The sequence below is a fragment of the Centroberyx gerrardi genome, chromosome 15 (assembly GCF_048128805.1).
Source record: "Centroberyx gerrardi isolate f3 chromosome 15, fCenGer3.hap1.cur.20231027, whole genome shotgun sequence".
Lineage (NCBI taxonomy): Eukaryota > Metazoa > Chordata > Actinopteri > Beryciformes > Berycidae > Centroberyx > Centroberyx gerrardi.
The window spans coordinates 6985830-7002419 of record NC_136011.1 but is presented as its reverse complement, the minus strand read 5'-3'; the positions used below and the strand labels follow the sequence as shown (position 1 = coordinate 7002419).

The 16590-nt window shown below is 46.4% G+C and overlaps 1 protein-coding gene across 1 annotated transcript in view; it reads right to left on the bottom strand.

The window, feature by feature from the left end:
• Positions 1-16590, bottom strand: part of adgra1b (adhesion G protein-coupled receptor A1b) — a 122338-nt gene that overhangs the window by 82740 nt on the left and 23008 nt on the right. The window contains exons 3-7 of the mRNA XM_071910482.2: positions 15428-15499; positions 13265-13336; positions 12998-13069; positions 12545-12708; positions 5059-5272 (exon numbers count right to left, since the gene is read on the bottom strand). Of these exons, the coding sequence (XP_071766583.2) occupies positions 5059-5272; positions 12545-12708; positions 12998-13069; positions 13265-13336; positions 15428-15499 (594 nt within the window). The remainder of the gene's footprint in view (positions 1-5058; positions 5273-12544; positions 12709-12997; positions 13070-13264; positions 13337-15427; positions 15500-16590) is intronic.

Genomic DNA, 16590 nt, shown 5'->3' with positions numbered 1-16590 from the left:
AGCATTGAGTCTGCCAATGGGGTGGCATAATTTCACTTGTTTCCAATGCAAATTCTTGAATCTAGTATCATTTTCTTGATATTAATGGAGTGATCTGCCTTATTCTGCCTTTTTTGCAAGACTGGATATTTATAAAGTCACATTTCTAGAAAGTTTCTAGAGATCATCACTGGTGGTAGTGATGATGATAATGATGATGATGATGATGATGACGGTGATGATGATGCTAGTGGTGAGGGTGTGTGCACGCAAGCATGTGTACACACAGTGTGGCAAGTACGCATGTGCGCGAGACAGAGCCGCTGTACTTGTCCTCTCCAACCATGAATAGTCTGCAGAGGGGACAGTTACATCATCGGTGAACGCGGGCCAACAGTCTGCATGCTGGGAAATACACAGGGAAATACCCCCCCCCCCACCCACTCCTCTTCCCCCCTCTGCCTCTCCCTCCCTCTCTCCCTCTCTCCCACCAACTGCCTCACAATGGAAAACTTCTTCCTCCGCCGCTGCAGCCCCGATCGCAGAACTCCCCCGGTGGACTGCCGCACCCAGACCAAACACGGGGAGCGGAGGGGAAATTCAGTCGGCCCAGTCAACGTTTTCGAGGGGAAGGTCGTCCTCACGCCGAATAATAAACATATGGAGAAGTGGCTCCGGCGTCTATAAAGGAGTAGGGCAGGGGCACACATCCCCTCATGCACAAAGCGCTGACCTAAATCCACACTAACACTGCGCCATTGTGGAGCGGCTCCCCCAGGACTCATTAGGAACATTTACGCTCGCTCGCTGATATTTAACAATTTGTTTACATAATGTTGCTTACGAGACTGTAAACTTTCAATCTGTCCCCTCCACCGCACAAATGCTCCGAAGCTGGGGCGTTTTTTTTTTGCCCGCTGATCACAGTGTCGGGTTTGTGAAATTGTGTTTTATCACAGCTTGCGAGGGCTCCTCATTAGAAATGCGCATTTTCTTGAACCCACGCCTGGTCTGTTTTCTTGAATATTCAGACGCACATAGGAGTAATGCAGGCCTCGCGTCAACATGCACGCAGGCACACGCATGCACATGATGCACACACACACAAACATGCGTGTACGATGTATTGCTGTGACTGGGTGAACTAGAGTTTGAAAGCCTTGGCATGATGCGTTCTGATAGAATGAATAAAATATTCCTCCTGCAGCGGCATCCATATCAAACCACTCTATCTGCTGAAATTACCCTGGACTCACAGTTAAGCCCTGATTGCAATATTCATCATATGCATCATAAGATATAGGTAAGTAATATCTACAAGTTTGTCAGTGGTGGTGTGTTTTTCTCTATGTATCACTTTATCCCTCCAAATGATCCCAAAAACTAACAGCCTTTCTCTCTCCCCTGGTTGGCTGAAACTGGCAAACAATAAACTGATGATCTGAGAGTTAAAACTGTATATGTGTGGACATAATCAAATTTGGTCTCCATGGCAACTGATGCCGCACAAAACCCTAGTAAGGACCCACAGTTCATCTGGTTAATTCAAGACAGAAATAAAGGAAAAAACGAGAAAACGTGCAACAGGGGAAGGGAATTAGAAGGAGAAAATGTAGTAGAATGCAAGAGCAGAGGATAGAGATGAGGGTAGAATGTAAAGAAAGTGGAAAAGTTTATGTGGGGTAAGCAGGAACAAGAGCAGAGACTATAGAAAGAGCAACAACAAAGACAAGGAGGTGGAGAGAGAGAGAGCGTGTGTGTGTGTGTGTGTGTGAGAGAGAGAGAGAGAGAGAGAGAGAGAGAGAGAGGAGAGAGAGAGAGAAATTTTCCTTTCCTCCTTGCCTTCAGTAATATTTCCACGCCAGGTTCCTCGCTTTGTGCAAGATTAGCCTGATTAAAAATGGAGAGGATTAAGAAAGATACCTCCAAAGTGTCGTCTGTAGCTAGCTACGGGGCTCTAAAATGTTTGATTAATGAAACATGAATCACGGGCCGGTCCCACCGCTGCCGCTAGCATCGCTAATGCCGGGAGTTTGGCTCTGCCACCATTACTCAGCAGGAGCCTGGCCCACACACCGCACAGCACCACCGGGCCTCGTGGGGCCTTATTTTTGGCTGCCGCTCCCTGCGAGCGATGCAAACGGATCCGCTTATCGCCCCGCCTGTGCCAGCCAATGAGAGGCTGTAATGACACGACACACTGTGATGACAGGAAGGAATAGAGAATGCAAAACTGTCTTCTGCACCTCGCAGTTCCAGGTGCTGAAGAAGGAAGTATTAAGCCACACTGAACACAGAAGAAGGAAAAGCTTTATTGAAAGTAAATGAATACGTTTCGGCTCATAGCCTTCAACTGGAAGAAATTACCTACTGTACAGAAACCACATGCATATAAATACACCTACGCATACATTTCATAATATCAAGCCCGGTGCAGTAAGTAACAGTAATACCATGTCATATTTTGAATACTACACTGGCTATTTGCCTGATGCAGCCTAAAGCGGGATAAGCAGAATTTGGCCGAGGAAAATAGCCGCAAAACATTTGTGGGTTGACCTTCAAAGAGGTCACTTCACTGAGGCTTTGGCATCTCCGCTCGCGCTGCTCCAAACGCCGCGCGACAAATCCAGACGAGGGCTTTAAGCCACGCGCTAAATCCTGTGTATTCAGTCTTTCCCCTCCGATGGGGCATGCGGGGCGAGGCTGACTGACTCGGAGGACATTCTTCCAAGGTGAACGACATCAACACGGGCCGTAATGACTAATATATCGCCCACTGCGGCTAAACTGGCACTGACAGCGTCTGGCATGTCAGAGGCCAGAACATTAAGGTTTTTTTTTTTTTTTACTTAATGAGCGCCGGGCCGGTGAAGTCACAGCTCTCTAATTCCCCCCACACGTCTCTCTCAACACCGCCGTTTAGGATGTAGGAGTGGGGCGGAGGGTGAAGTTCAGCCCGGGCGCAGCGGAGTGTTTTTGTTGGACCGGGCTTTGTTATACACTCATCTGCTGAGATGAAAATGAAATGATGTCTGTTCCTTGTATGTTTCCTACAGGAGGGGGGGGGGGGGGGGGGGGGTGAGAAGTTTCAGGTGCCAAGAGCAACATGACCGTATAGGTTCCACTTGGGGGAGAGAGTTGCATAATTTGTGTATACAAGGGGAGAGCAGCGGTTAATTGCGAGCGGGGCCCTAATCAGAACGGGAACGAGGTGAAATTCATCGCGTTCCACGGGGACGCGGAGCTGGAAAAGTACAGTCAACGTTCTGCTGGACTCAGGGTTGAGTGGGGGGTGGGTGGGGGGGGGGTGGGGGGTGGGGGTGGAGAGATGGGGAGCGGTACAGTGTGTGCTGATGGGACAGCAGGACCGGAGGGCTGGAACAGCGTTGTGGGACGTCACCGGTCAGTACAGAGCCAACATGGAGGGTCGGTTGCATAAGGAGTTCCCATTAGAATGACACCTAACAATGGACAATGTGGACTGTCCTCTCCTCTCCTCCTCTCCTCTTTCCTCCTCCTCTCTCCTCTCCTCTCCTCTCCTCTCCTCTCCTCTCCTCTCCTCTCCTCTCCCCTCCTCCCCGCCGATGTGGAGAATAGCGGTCATTATTCATCACTCGCCACTTCACTCATGCACATAAGTGATAAGCATAGAGCTATAGCCAGATGATGGGCTTCTGTCTGTGTAGCTGGAGAGTTCACAACTTAACCCCATCGCTGTTGCTTAGGTTTTACATCTACTAGTATTATTGGCAGGTGAGGAGTGGTGAGTGACCAATAAACGCTGCTAAGGAGCGGCGCTACTGCATTCCAAGATGCTGAAACATTCACTAAAACATCAGCTGACCCAGTAGTCCAATTATTCAAAGCGATCCTTCCAGCGAAAGGGCCATTGAGAATGACAAACAGTAAATCGCTACGTAATAAAAAGACAAAATATTGACCATTTGTGGTATCTGTAGTAAGCACAATGGTATTCCTTCCCAGAAATGGAGGGGAAAGTAGCTGGCATTCCTGTTGCCAAGTAAGCCATGCAACAAGAGGCGTTCCGGCCCTGTTGACACAGGGAAACATATTTCTGTCAGCACTCCATCAATATTTATGTTAGGGAGGCCGACTCAGAGCGGGCAGCAGTTAAACTAATCAACAGCAATGCGCTCCTTCATCTGAGCCCTACGTCAAACACACTTACTACAGCGCGCACACATACACACGGCAGACCGTTGAGAAAACAAAGACAGGAAGAGGACGGAGGCTCGCGGCAGAGCTCGTCCGTCAAAAAAACGTGCGAGAGGCAGCGTCGCCGGTCAACATTATCGCCGCAATTACGATTCAGCATCTGTTCCTCTTAGCGTGTGATCGGCCGGCGCTCCGGCGGCGCTGTGGGAGCGGCTGGAGCGGCCAGCCTCCGGAGACGAGCCACAGATTGCTCCGAGGTGTTGGCGCGCCGCCAAGCCAATTCTGTCCTGTCCTTTCAGATCCTTATCAAGGGCGCCAATAACAAAAGGTAAATCACAAGCCTCTATCTGAGAGTGAGAGACAGCGCGAGAGGAAGAGAGAGAGAGAGAGAGAGAGAGAGAGGGATGGGATAGAAGTGGGGGAGGTGTGTGTATGTGTATGTTACATGTGTGTGTGTGTGAGTGGGTGCTGGTGAGCTTGGTCAGTGAGTTGCAGTGACCCAAGCGAGCATAGATGTGTGTGGATCACATAGCTGTGCTGGATGAGTGAATACATGTGTGTGCATGTGTGTATATTTGTGTGTTGACACCATGACACTGATTCAAACAAATGCATGCGTTTATGTTCATGCACCGGCTCGCTTTCTTGCATGTGTGTTATGATTGTGCGCTGCATGTGTGTGCTTGCGGTCAAATAGCCCCACCCGTCCCCTTGTGTGTGTGTGTGTGTGTGTGTGTCTCAGTACGACAGGCCAATCAACCGCTAATCAGCTCTCAGCTCACATTCCCCCCCCTCCATCCTGACTTCTCTCCTTCCCTCTCTCTCTCTCTCTCTCTCTCTCTCTCTCTCTCTCTCTCTCTCCTCTCTCTCTCTCTCTCTCTCTCTCTCCCCCCTCTGTACCTGGTGAGCAGGCAGCAGTCGTGCAGCAGGGTTTCCTCCAGGTAGACGCCCCGCTCCTCCTGCGTGGCCACGGCCTGGCCGTTGTGGCGCCACCGCAGCTCCACCGAGGCGTCCAGGTAGGAGGCGGTGCACTGCAGGGGGAGCCGATCCCCCCGGAACACCACCTGTCTCTGGGAAGGGATCAGCTGGAACAGGGGCATCTCCAGAGGTCCATCTGGAAGACAGAGAGAGAGAGAGAGAGAGACAGGGGGGGGTCAGCTTGTAAACCTCCAACCCAGAGGACAGGAGAGGAGGTGGGGGGGAGAGTGGGAGAAGTCATTCATCCATCCTTGAGAAAGAGAGAGAGAGGATGGATGGAGGGATTGGGGGATGGGGTGGGATTTAGTCAATCTTTCTGGAGATGGAGTGGTGTATCAGTGCCAATATCACCATGCTGCCAATGGTGTTTTGTGTTATAATACATTTTTTCAATCTTGAGTCATGGTCACCCCCCTACTCAGTCAGGCTACAGTGGGCTATTTCACTCCTAGTGTGATTTTGCCACTTGACTTGTTGCTAATTTTCTTTGCCACTGCATCAGTAGCTGAGAGAGATACAAAAAAAAGCAAAGCCATGTGGGGTGGAAAAACAACCCAAAAAAAAAGTGCCCTTGCATGCATACCAATTTGAATGTAATGTATAGAAAGGATGGGTTAAAAGGATACAGGAGGCCCCAGGCTTGCCTTTGCCTAGGGCCCCCAAATCACCAAGTTCACCCCTGCATGGACTGCAAATACACAACGTACACACAAAACCATCCATAGACGCAAACACATGCGCGTACACACCATGCACCTGCGCACACACAAACATATGCGCGCACACGTTAATACTGTAAACACACACAAACACACACACGCACACTCTCAAGGTCGCACTCCTCCCCCTGTTGTTCCCACATGTTGTTGCTGTTGCTGTGTGTGAGATGAACAGCGGCTGATAAAGGAGAACAGCCTTGAGCGCTCCCCTGGACTCTCCTTGACTCCTTACATGTTCACAATGGAAGCCTGCCGCAACACCAGTGATAGGATTACTTACCTAGCAGCTAGCTAAGTCCTCAAGCCTTTTTGCCAGAGAATAAGACTACGATAAGGATAAGATTAGAAGACAGGGGGAGAGTGTTTAGTCCAAAAGCTGAGCGGCGGAATAGGGGGGTTGGAGGGGATTTGATTTTTAGGGAATATCTCTCAGTGCCAGATTGATCTAATCATACTGCTGATAGGATACGTGAAAGTTACAAGGTAAAGCAACGTCTCTAAACACAATGATCCAACTGGGATACATATCGGTGTTGTCTGGCCAGGCGAGCGTGCGCCGGCCCTGTGTTTCGCGATGGTCACCTTGGGAATTCCTCCAGCGCATCTGATCGGACGCGGCCAGACGTTTCCTTGGACGGGCTCCAAAGAGCGGCGTAAGCAAGCGCTTTGCCTCCGCTTGTACTCCGATCAATTGTGGACGCTGCTAGCGCTGCGGCGTATTAAAGTCTGACAGGCCATTCGATACGTGGGTCGTAAAGTATTTTATGGCTTCATGCGTTGCTTTGAAATAAAAAAAATAAAAAAAACTCTAGATCTATATGACAGATCTGTGTCGGGTGATCTGACTGAGACCGTTACAACCCGCAACTTCACATCTCCCAGGAGCGGGATAGGCTAGCCGGCAGTACTGTTTATGGTAATGCACAACCCGCTGAGCAATCACAGCCGTTAACTCATGCGGAGCTTTGACCTCAATTTTATACATAAGTAATTCATAGTCATAGGTGCATAATACATCCTAATTCCACTACATGTTGTTCAAGTGGCACGCTTTAATGCACTAACGCACTAATATTGGATTTTTCATGATGACATCTTGGTGGAATTATTTGAGCTGACCATGTTAGAGTGTGCTTCTCTATGATAGTCCTCAGCAACAGTAGCTGGGGCTTTGTTATCTCCACTGGGCGCCACACAGCAGAAGCAGCATGGGGGCCACTGACTGTTGACTTGGCTGATGCTGATACTGTTGAAACAACGCTTTGAGCCAAGGATCAGAGTGTGGCTGCCTGCCTCTGCCTGTTGGACACTGCCAGAGCGAAATGCAATTGTTGGTATGTGTGTGTGTGTGTGTGTGTGTGAGAGAGAAGGAAGAGAATGAAAGACAGAGACAAGGAGAGAGAGAGACACCATACTATGCATGAGCATGTGTGTGTGCCTGTGCTGTAAAATGTTGAAGCCACGTGACAGTGTGTGACGTCCTGTGTGTGAGGTTGTGTGTGTGTGTGTGTGTGTGTGTGTGAGTGTGAGTGTGTGTGAATGTATGAAAACATGAGGATGCCCTTACAGTAAATGCCAGGTGACGCTCTGCAGGGGTCAGTGGGGGTTAGAGGTTAACAAATGAATAAAATTGACCTGTTCCTTTGCAGAGGAGGAGGAGGAGGAGGAGGAGGAGGAGGAGGAGAGGGGGCACATAGTCAACTGGCTGTTAGTAGATTCCTCACACAGCTACATCCATTCACCCACTGACCTCCATTCAAACACACTGCAGGATACAGTAGCAGTGTGCTTGAGTGGGTGGAACAAGGACGTCACCATAGATACGCACTGCCAACCCAGGTTTTTATAGGGCACAGCTAACTCATAACCAACGCTACCAGTCTCTCTCTATGTCTGTCAGCATTACAAAGTTATAAATTCTCCCTATTTTATGGTCTTTTGACAGTAAAGACAGCCAAATATGTAAATGTCATAACAGGCTAGCCATTATATAAAACAGAGCTGTAGGTTTGGCTTACAGACGATGTAAAAATATGTGGTATGGATAGTAGTCTATGAGCGATGGATGAGTGTGTATGAGTGTTTTTTCACACTGAGATTAAGCGGTGATGGTTCAATACCCATTTTGATCCTTCACCCATACCAAAACCTACATCTGCTTCTACGCTCACTTCATCACGCCTTTCTCAAAGCAGCTGATTTCAAAAGAGATGCGCGGTTGAACTTCAAAGTCACGAGCGACGCGCCACATCGAGCTATATTTCGAAATCGTGAAATTATTAGAGGCACACCACAGGCTATGACACACATGGAATTTAATTTAAAGACATGGAGCCCATAAAAGGGCAATTGCACCGCTGTGTCGTCATGCAATAAATACCGCCATAGAAAGAAGGGACTTGTGGGGCGGCGTATGACATGCTCCGCGCTTTACGCCTGTGCTGTGGGTTTCATCCCGGCGGCGTCACAGAACCAGAAGGCCGCAGATAGATGAGCCGAGCAGACGCCCGCCCTGACCTCAGCACAGGAAGCACCTGATCCTGGCAGGAAGCCGCGCTCCAGCGTTCCCCCTCATTTGCGAGCAGCACCCGACCTGTGACGGCGGAGGGAGGGCTGGGGTGGGGGTGGGGGGGTCATCGCTGGAATGTATGGCCCCCTCCGACATCTGCTCCCCATCACACTGGAGAAACAGACTTCTACGGCATAGCTGGTTCATAAAAAACAATGGGGGGGTGAAATCTCTGTGGAGAAATATTAATATTTTTGCTGGTATGTGCATGTGGAAGAGTGAAATTTCCATCTCATCTCCTGTCATTTTTCTTGTTAAAGAGAACCGAGCATCAGGTGCTGAGCGATATCCCATCTGATACGAACGAGAACAAGGTCCTGGCCGGTGTACACATGTATATGACATTCCCTGACACAAAGTGAAGCCATATGGAGATAACAGCCATCAAATAACATTACAAAACATGGCTGTTGGAGCACCGCGCTGTGTCCAATTGAAGATTGCTTGTTGCCAAGTGAATAAATACGGTCTTGTAAGATGGAGCTGCGCCGCGGAGAGGCGGAGGGATCCAAGCATGGCGAGAGAGCAGGGAGCCCAGAACGTTATCATTGTAATCCCATAATGGATGCGTTAGGGGCTGAAAGGAGTCGCTCCTCGTCTCGCCACCGGATTCCACTCATGGCTCTTTGTCCAAGGACTGCGCAGAATTACCCTGTAATTGCTTTGGATTGTTCTGTGCAAATGAAAAACACATACACTCAGGATTACATAGAATAACTCCAGGATGTCTGCGGCGCAGACCTGGAGCTGTCTCAGGACGGCACCGTCTGCGTGCAAGAACACACCGTAGGGGAACGAAAAATGTATAAAATGCTGCATTATTTTTCTGCAAACTGTATTTCACCTCATGCATACGGTGCATCTTCATATAATATGCCTAGTCACACATACACACACACACACGGACACGCACACACAGACACAGATGCACACAGAAACACGTATGCACGCAGACACCAGTATCCTAACCAATGATTTTCTCATTCCGCAGCAATATCCCCCGCGTGAACCAGATGTAAGGAGAAGAGGAGGATGATTCTATCACATATGAGATACAATTCCCACGTGGCATCGCAGCACAGAGCAGGGAGATGGAGCGAGGGAGGGAGGGAGGGAAGGGAGGATGGGGAGGGAGAGATTGCCTGTCTGTAACCAGTCTTTCACAAAAAAAAAAGGTAAAGACTCTTGGAAGCCTCTCTATTGTAGCTAACAACTTGGAGTCGGTAGAGAGGTTTTGTTCTGATTGGAAACCCCCCACCCCCCCGTTTCAATCGAGGAATCTCGGGTGAGTTTGTTGCACCCGTCGCTGAATGGCGAATGGACACCGAACTGCAAAAGCATCCGTCTTAACAAGCCCTTTAGTCTCATATCCAGCCTTAAAACCATATGTTTTCTTAAAACAAGCAAAAGATTCTGTCAATAGCGTGAGATAATTTCACTTGTTCCCACTGCTTTTTCAGTAACGAGTGTCAATATCTTGAAACAAGGCGGATCACTCCACTCGCATCAAGAAAATTACACTTGATTGGGGAGAATTCTTTAAACAAGTTGATTTGCATTGGAAACAAGTGAAATTATCTCACCCCACTGGCGGATTTTTCCACTTGTTTTCCGAAAATTAGATCTTAAGACTCAATAAAGAGTATTTTTTTTCCGGTGCACCTGCCTTCATTCAGATGATTTACCAGCCATACCACTCAGGTTTGGAGCAGGATATGACTGATGTAAGAAATAAATAAGATCCTTCTTCCTAGACCATCAACTCATGAATATCTGTAGTCAACCTTGCTCTCTCTTTCTTTCTATCTCTCCCTCTCCTGCTAGCCTGCTATATAGTAGGCAAGGGCAAACACACACACACACACACACACACACACACACACACACACACACACACACACACACACACACACCATATGCTGTAAAGTTTTTATGTGAAGGACCCCCTATTTTTTGAACCTTTATCTATCCAGGGAAGGGTTTTGCTGATCACACTTAATCTTTTCCAGCAACACCATGCTTCACATTGTTACACACATTCACACCTGGCAGCTGCCCAGTGCAACCACAGTCTTCTACTGTTGGCCACTGAGCAGCTCCACTGGAACAGCTATAGCTTTAACTATAGGTTAAATGCTTTGCTCAAGGGCACTTTGATAGAAGTTGTTGAGGGAGAGGAGAGCGTTACTCATTCACTTTCCCAGCTCAGGTTTCAAATCTGGGAATTCAAACCAGCAACCTTCCGGACACAAGCTCTTTCTTCCAACCTTTAGGCCACTGCTGCCCGTAAAACAGGCAGACATTAGGCCAAGGACCGTCATATGAGGCCATTTATGCCCAAGGCTCTCTCTGACAAGCCTAATATGAAGCTATGATTTAGTGCAAAATTGCCAAACAGTTCACAGCAGGTGGAGAGATAACAGTGGAGAGGGAAACCTATTATCAGAATAGATCTCCTTAATCATGCTCTCATTGTGCTAACCACTTGATCGTGCAATATTAGTGAAATTAAATTGTTTCTTTTAAATGAGAAGTCTCAGAAGACAGAGTTACAGCATACAATTACTCTTTTTTAAAGGAGCTGCATGACAAAAAGTGTCCGTTTAATCTTGCACTTAGTCTTCAGTAGCCTTAATTCCTTATTTTTATTTAAGTTTCAAAGTGAAAAACATATCTGGCTACATTACATGATTAGAGGTTTGATGATGATTTCTTCTTTATTGGAAGGTTTTACACATATTTTAACAAACAGAACATTTTATGACTAAATACAAGAAATAAATAACTTAAAATGGATATTTTAGTAGTGTAGAATATAGCTGTGGTGTGTCAGTCATCGCCTTTCCTCTCAATCAAAACAAAACATACAAAACTACACCAAAAAAGCTATTGTGCTAGGGGGGCCCTCAAGGACTGCTGGGGTTTCCCAGCTGATTGTATCTGTGTTGTAGATCCAACCTCCAAGGTAAACTAAAGGACACATTTACTCACATTCGAGAAACTATCGCCCATTGCTTATCACGCAGATTCCAGAGTGTGATAGTAACCATGGAACTCTCATGGTCTAAAATACCTTTCCTTAAAATAGAAATGTTTCTGTCTTCATCAATTCTCAAAGTGAATGCCTACACACTGCTACTGTGTAAGACCTTCAGTAGTAGAAACACACATTCCCAATGTTGGGCTCTTTAGTCCCAAAAAATTATCTATTCCTCATTACCCATCACTCATTTCAAAATAAATGTTATTACTTGACTTATTGCTCCCTGGGAGTAGTAATTCATTACAGTACTTGTTATATTATTTTTCCTTCAAAATTGGCAACTGCATCCTCTCTTATCTTCAAAAACCAGGATAACTACGCATTGACATCCAAAACCAAAAAGCACTGACGTCCAACGCTCCTGTCATCCTTTGGCTTCATCAAATCAACTTCCACCCAGAGAAAGTAAATGTTTCTGCCATTTCTAATCTAAGATAGTTTAGTGTAAGAGGATGATGGCTAATTATGATGAAAATGAATCAGGGGCTGGTGCTGGGATATAGTTTTTGTATAATTCAAATTCAGTCTGATATTAAGAGGGGTGATAACAAAAGTTATTAACAAAAACAGCTCATTTTGGGGGAACAGTAACTAAAAACTAAATATTATAGATAATATTATTATTACTGAAAATGAAATAGTAATTTGTTGCACTACTCATTACTGGGTAAAGTAAGAATATCACTGCAAAGCACAAAGGCTGATGTATGACTTGTGACATTAATTTTTCCCTGGTTGTTGTTTAGCTAGCTCGCTAACCATGCTAGCTAGTTGGGTAGCTAGCAACAAAAGGCCTACATCATTGTAGTAATGTTACTGCGTAATTTGGATGTTATTAGTATTTTCAGTTTTTTTTCACCATAACACTCCGCCCTCTTGTCCTTTTTGCATTGCATTAATTGTAAACATCATATGTAACGTCTTTTTTTTTTTTTTTTAAGTAATTTTAGCAATTTTGCTTCTACTCAAGTAAAATTACAACAGTCGACTTCTACTTGAGTAGAATAGTTTGGTAGTCTTTCCACCGCCTGTTGGAAGTTACTGAGACACACAGTGACGTATACGGTGAACCCTTACCGCATCTGAGCTGCTGTTCGCGCAGGTTGCGGAACTCCAGGCCGTGCAGGTGGGTGGGGAACACACACACCGTGTCGTTGCCGATCCGCACCGCGTTGGCTCGGGCCCAGAGGAGAAGCCACTCCAGCTGACAGTCACAGAACAGAGTCTCGGTGCTGAAGTGCCTGGTGGGAATACAAGACTACAGTTACAACCTGAGAGTGTGTCTGTGACAGTGTGTGTGCTTGAGTTACTCTACTTGTGAGGACCTTCCATTGGCCTAATTCATTCCATAACCCCTAACCCAAGTCCTTAAACTAGCCCCTTGTAAAAGTGAGGATTGGCAAAATATCCTCAACTTTGGACGACATTTGATTCTCATAAGGATAGTGTGGGTGTGTGTTTGTGTGTGTGAATGAGTGAATACATGTGTACATGTTTGCCTCAGTGTATGTGCGTGTCTTTTCGCCTTACAGCACTCTGAGAGCCACGAGGTGTGTGAACAATCCCACGGTCAGAGTGGAGAAGATGTTCCCAGATAAATTCCTGTCGGTGAAAAAAACACACACAAAGACATATTGATGCAGAAAGCCTTCACTCATCACCAGAACTGAAGCCGCATTATCTCGTGATGCATTGCTGCAGCCATATTATCTCAAATAAACACCGTATTTCGACATGCGCCGTGCGAATCCAGCATACAGCGGCACACTGTATGTTTTCAATTTAGGGATTACTCACAATTTGGAGAGGTTGCCAAGGTCTAGAAACATTTCAGGGGAGAGGCAGCCAATCCTGTTGTTGGATAGGTCCCTATAAGGACAAAAAAGGCAAACTTTGAATTGTGGTTTAGAGAGAAAGGCACCTCTTCCAGCTTAGTCATATATTTTATATCGATATTGCAAGACAGCCAGGGGTGTGTGCCAGGATGCAGGATAGGATCCACTACAAACATGTGGATGCAAGTGTGTGTGTGTGTGTGTGTGTGTGTGTGTGCCTTCTAAAAATCTAGCACAAAGAGCTTAAGCAGCTGTGAGAGCTGTGTGGGTAAACCAGAGCCATGTTTATTTATCCATTCTAACTCCTGGGATATCAGTGCTGACCTTTAGTAACCTTTCACCCCTCATGTAACCATCGGCGGCACGCGCGCGCGCACACGCACGTACGCACACGCACATACGCACACGTGCAAACTGCGGCGGGGCTTTGGGCGCGCGAGCGGCTGAGCACTGTCGCGTCCGTGGCTCTGTGCCCTCGCGCTCTGTAATTAAAGAGCTGCTTTGCTGGAGCAGCTGTGGGAAAATAAGCAGAGCACTCGAGTAATCACCAGTTGGGGAGCACTTAAATTAGCACTCTGCTGCTCCCAGTGCCTGGCACACACGCGCCCCGAATCAGCACCGCTAACTCACTGCCTGCGTCCCTGCCAGCCCAAATCCCACTAACTATCAGGCTGCAATCATGTCACTCACTCTGAAGCCTATATCTAGAAAGTCAGAGTGAGAGCGAGGGTGCTCGTCGAGAAAATTACTCAAGTAGAAGTAAGAGCTCATCCGCCAAAAAAAAAAAAAAACACACCCTCATGTACTTTACTATCTTCCAGAGCCAAAGTCATTACGATTTTGTGCGTGTGCCAACATTCCGAAATTAACAGATGACAGCAAGATTTAAACATCTGTGTGCATATGTGTGTGTGTGTGTGCGTTTGTACATGTTGGAATCATGTCACTTTTTAAGATATATCTAAAAACAGGCTGTGTGTGCAGAAGCTCTATGTTTTAATTAACATTAAGAGTCCACGTTTGCTTATTTTCGGTTAAAATATAGTGTAAATCAAATAAAGAAGCTTGTTCCCATTAAGCTTTAGTTAGGGATTTGAGAAAAATGAAATAAGGCCTTAAAAGTTTTTGAAAATGCATGGACAGCCTTGAAAGTACTTGATTTTTTAAAATTCAAATATAGCATTCAAATTTATGAATATGCCGCAGCTCTCTGGACCTCTCTCCTTTCAATCATCAATACTTCACATCATGAGGAAAACCCTATGATTATGATTATGAATTATTTCAGCAGGATTTCTTGACCTGATGATATCATGAGTAAAACTGCCTCTATGATGTCTAATTTGGAGCAATGTCATGTCTTACCCCAAAACATGCCAATTTTGAGTCCTTAAATTTCACCAAACATGACACTGAGTCATTGAAAATTCCTTGAATTGAATGTCTAAGTGAGTGTGGGAACCCTGCTTAATCCTATCCAGAGGCACTGTTAACTATTTACGGCTGCTGTAGTCAATACTACAAGTCCTGCTTGAGTATGTTTAAGTTTAGAGCCATATGGAGATATGTATTCTGAATTGAATAAAATGTAACTTTAGTAGTTTATTATCTACTGTCAAGGCACAAAGCCTCTGACACTTGCACCACTTACTATTGGCTGCTTGTAGTGTTTATAACCCACTGTAGGAATTTAAAATTAATATACTCTTGCACTCATTGCAAGTTTGTAGCCAAGGGTTTGGGTTAGAAGTGAAGTGAGAAGTGGGCTTGTCACAGGAAGGTCAGCATTTCCAATCCCCAAAATCTGTGCTGAATGTGAGTGAGAAACACTCTCCCTTCCTTTACCAGCTCCTGCTGATGTGCCCTTTAGCAAAGCACTAAACCCCCAACTGCTCCAGTAGAGCTGCTGAGTGGCCAGCAGTAGAAGACTGTGGTGGTACTAAACAGAAGTAGCTCTTGGTAAGAGCTAAATCTCTGAAATATAAGTTGCAGTACTTCTGCTTGAGTTACAACTTTCAGAACTCTTTTCACCCTGGACTTTACACACTCCTCCTTGTCTCTTAAGCCAGTGGACTCGTCCCCGTGTCCCCTAGAGAAGGCCATCACAAGGCTTCATCATACTTACAGTCTCCTCAGAGCCAGCAGACCACGGAAGGCCCCGGGCTCCACTGTACTTATCAAATTATTCTTCAGGTCCCTGGAGAAGAGAGAGAGAGAGACAGGCAGAAAGTCAGAGAGGACAGCTAAGTCAGTGATTACACAAAAATCTATCCATCTATCCATCTATCTATCTGTCTTTTTATGTTCTTTAAAGCGCTCTCCTCTGTGCTGATGTTAAATGGTGGTAAGCCATTAGCAGCGAGATGAAATTCACTGAGCTCGTCGCTGGCTGCGGCTCATGCTTGCTGACCGTGATGCGAAGATGTAAACCCGAGCCTTCCAAGGAAACGTGATTCATTTAAAACGTGCATGAGGATGTTTATATTCACACAGTGCAGTGCAGTGCAGTCTGCAGTATACGGAGGCTCACTAGGGTCAGGGAATAAATGGGAGAACTTCACGTTTCCAGCTAGGGTGATCAGGAAGATGTAAGGAAATAGTCTTAGATAAGGACAACTTTCCTGCATGCTAAAGCCATGAACCACCTCTAGCCAAGAGGCAAACGCACACGTGTTGCGGTTTCAGCCAGGCACTCCCTGTCCTGTCCTCCTCCCCTCCGAACCCCTGACGCTGCTAAAAATGGATCTCAGAAAAATCTCCTTTCTGGTATTCTCTGCAGGCCAAAGAAAACTTCCTGAAATTGTGTCCCCAGCTTCCTTTGACTTTGTCCGTCCAGTGTGATGAGAATCAGAAGAAGGCCAGTCTCTCTGTCCAAATGTGAGCAGCAAAACAGTGCGACTCGTCCGTCTCGGCCGAGACCCATTTGTTCTCTGGGCTAGTCACACAGGCCACATCAGGGCCAGCCAAAAGAAACAAAACGAGACCAATAGGACTATCTAAGCCCTCGCCTTTGTCCCAAAGTGAGTATAAAAGAAAGGCTAGAGCTCTCTTTATTTGAGACATGGGACTATTTGGTAGCAAAATGATCCCTTTCAGCTAATCTGAGCAGAAGCAAAAGAATTCAACATGCTACATTCAGTATAAACTAAATGAGTTGTGGGGCCTTGCAGCATGGATGTCCACATCACTACCAGTAGATGTACAAGAAGCCTCAGCGCTGGTTGTTTCACTGTAACTGGTGTTAATTTGGTCAGTGTAAAGCATTAGTTACACACACAGAAGACGAGC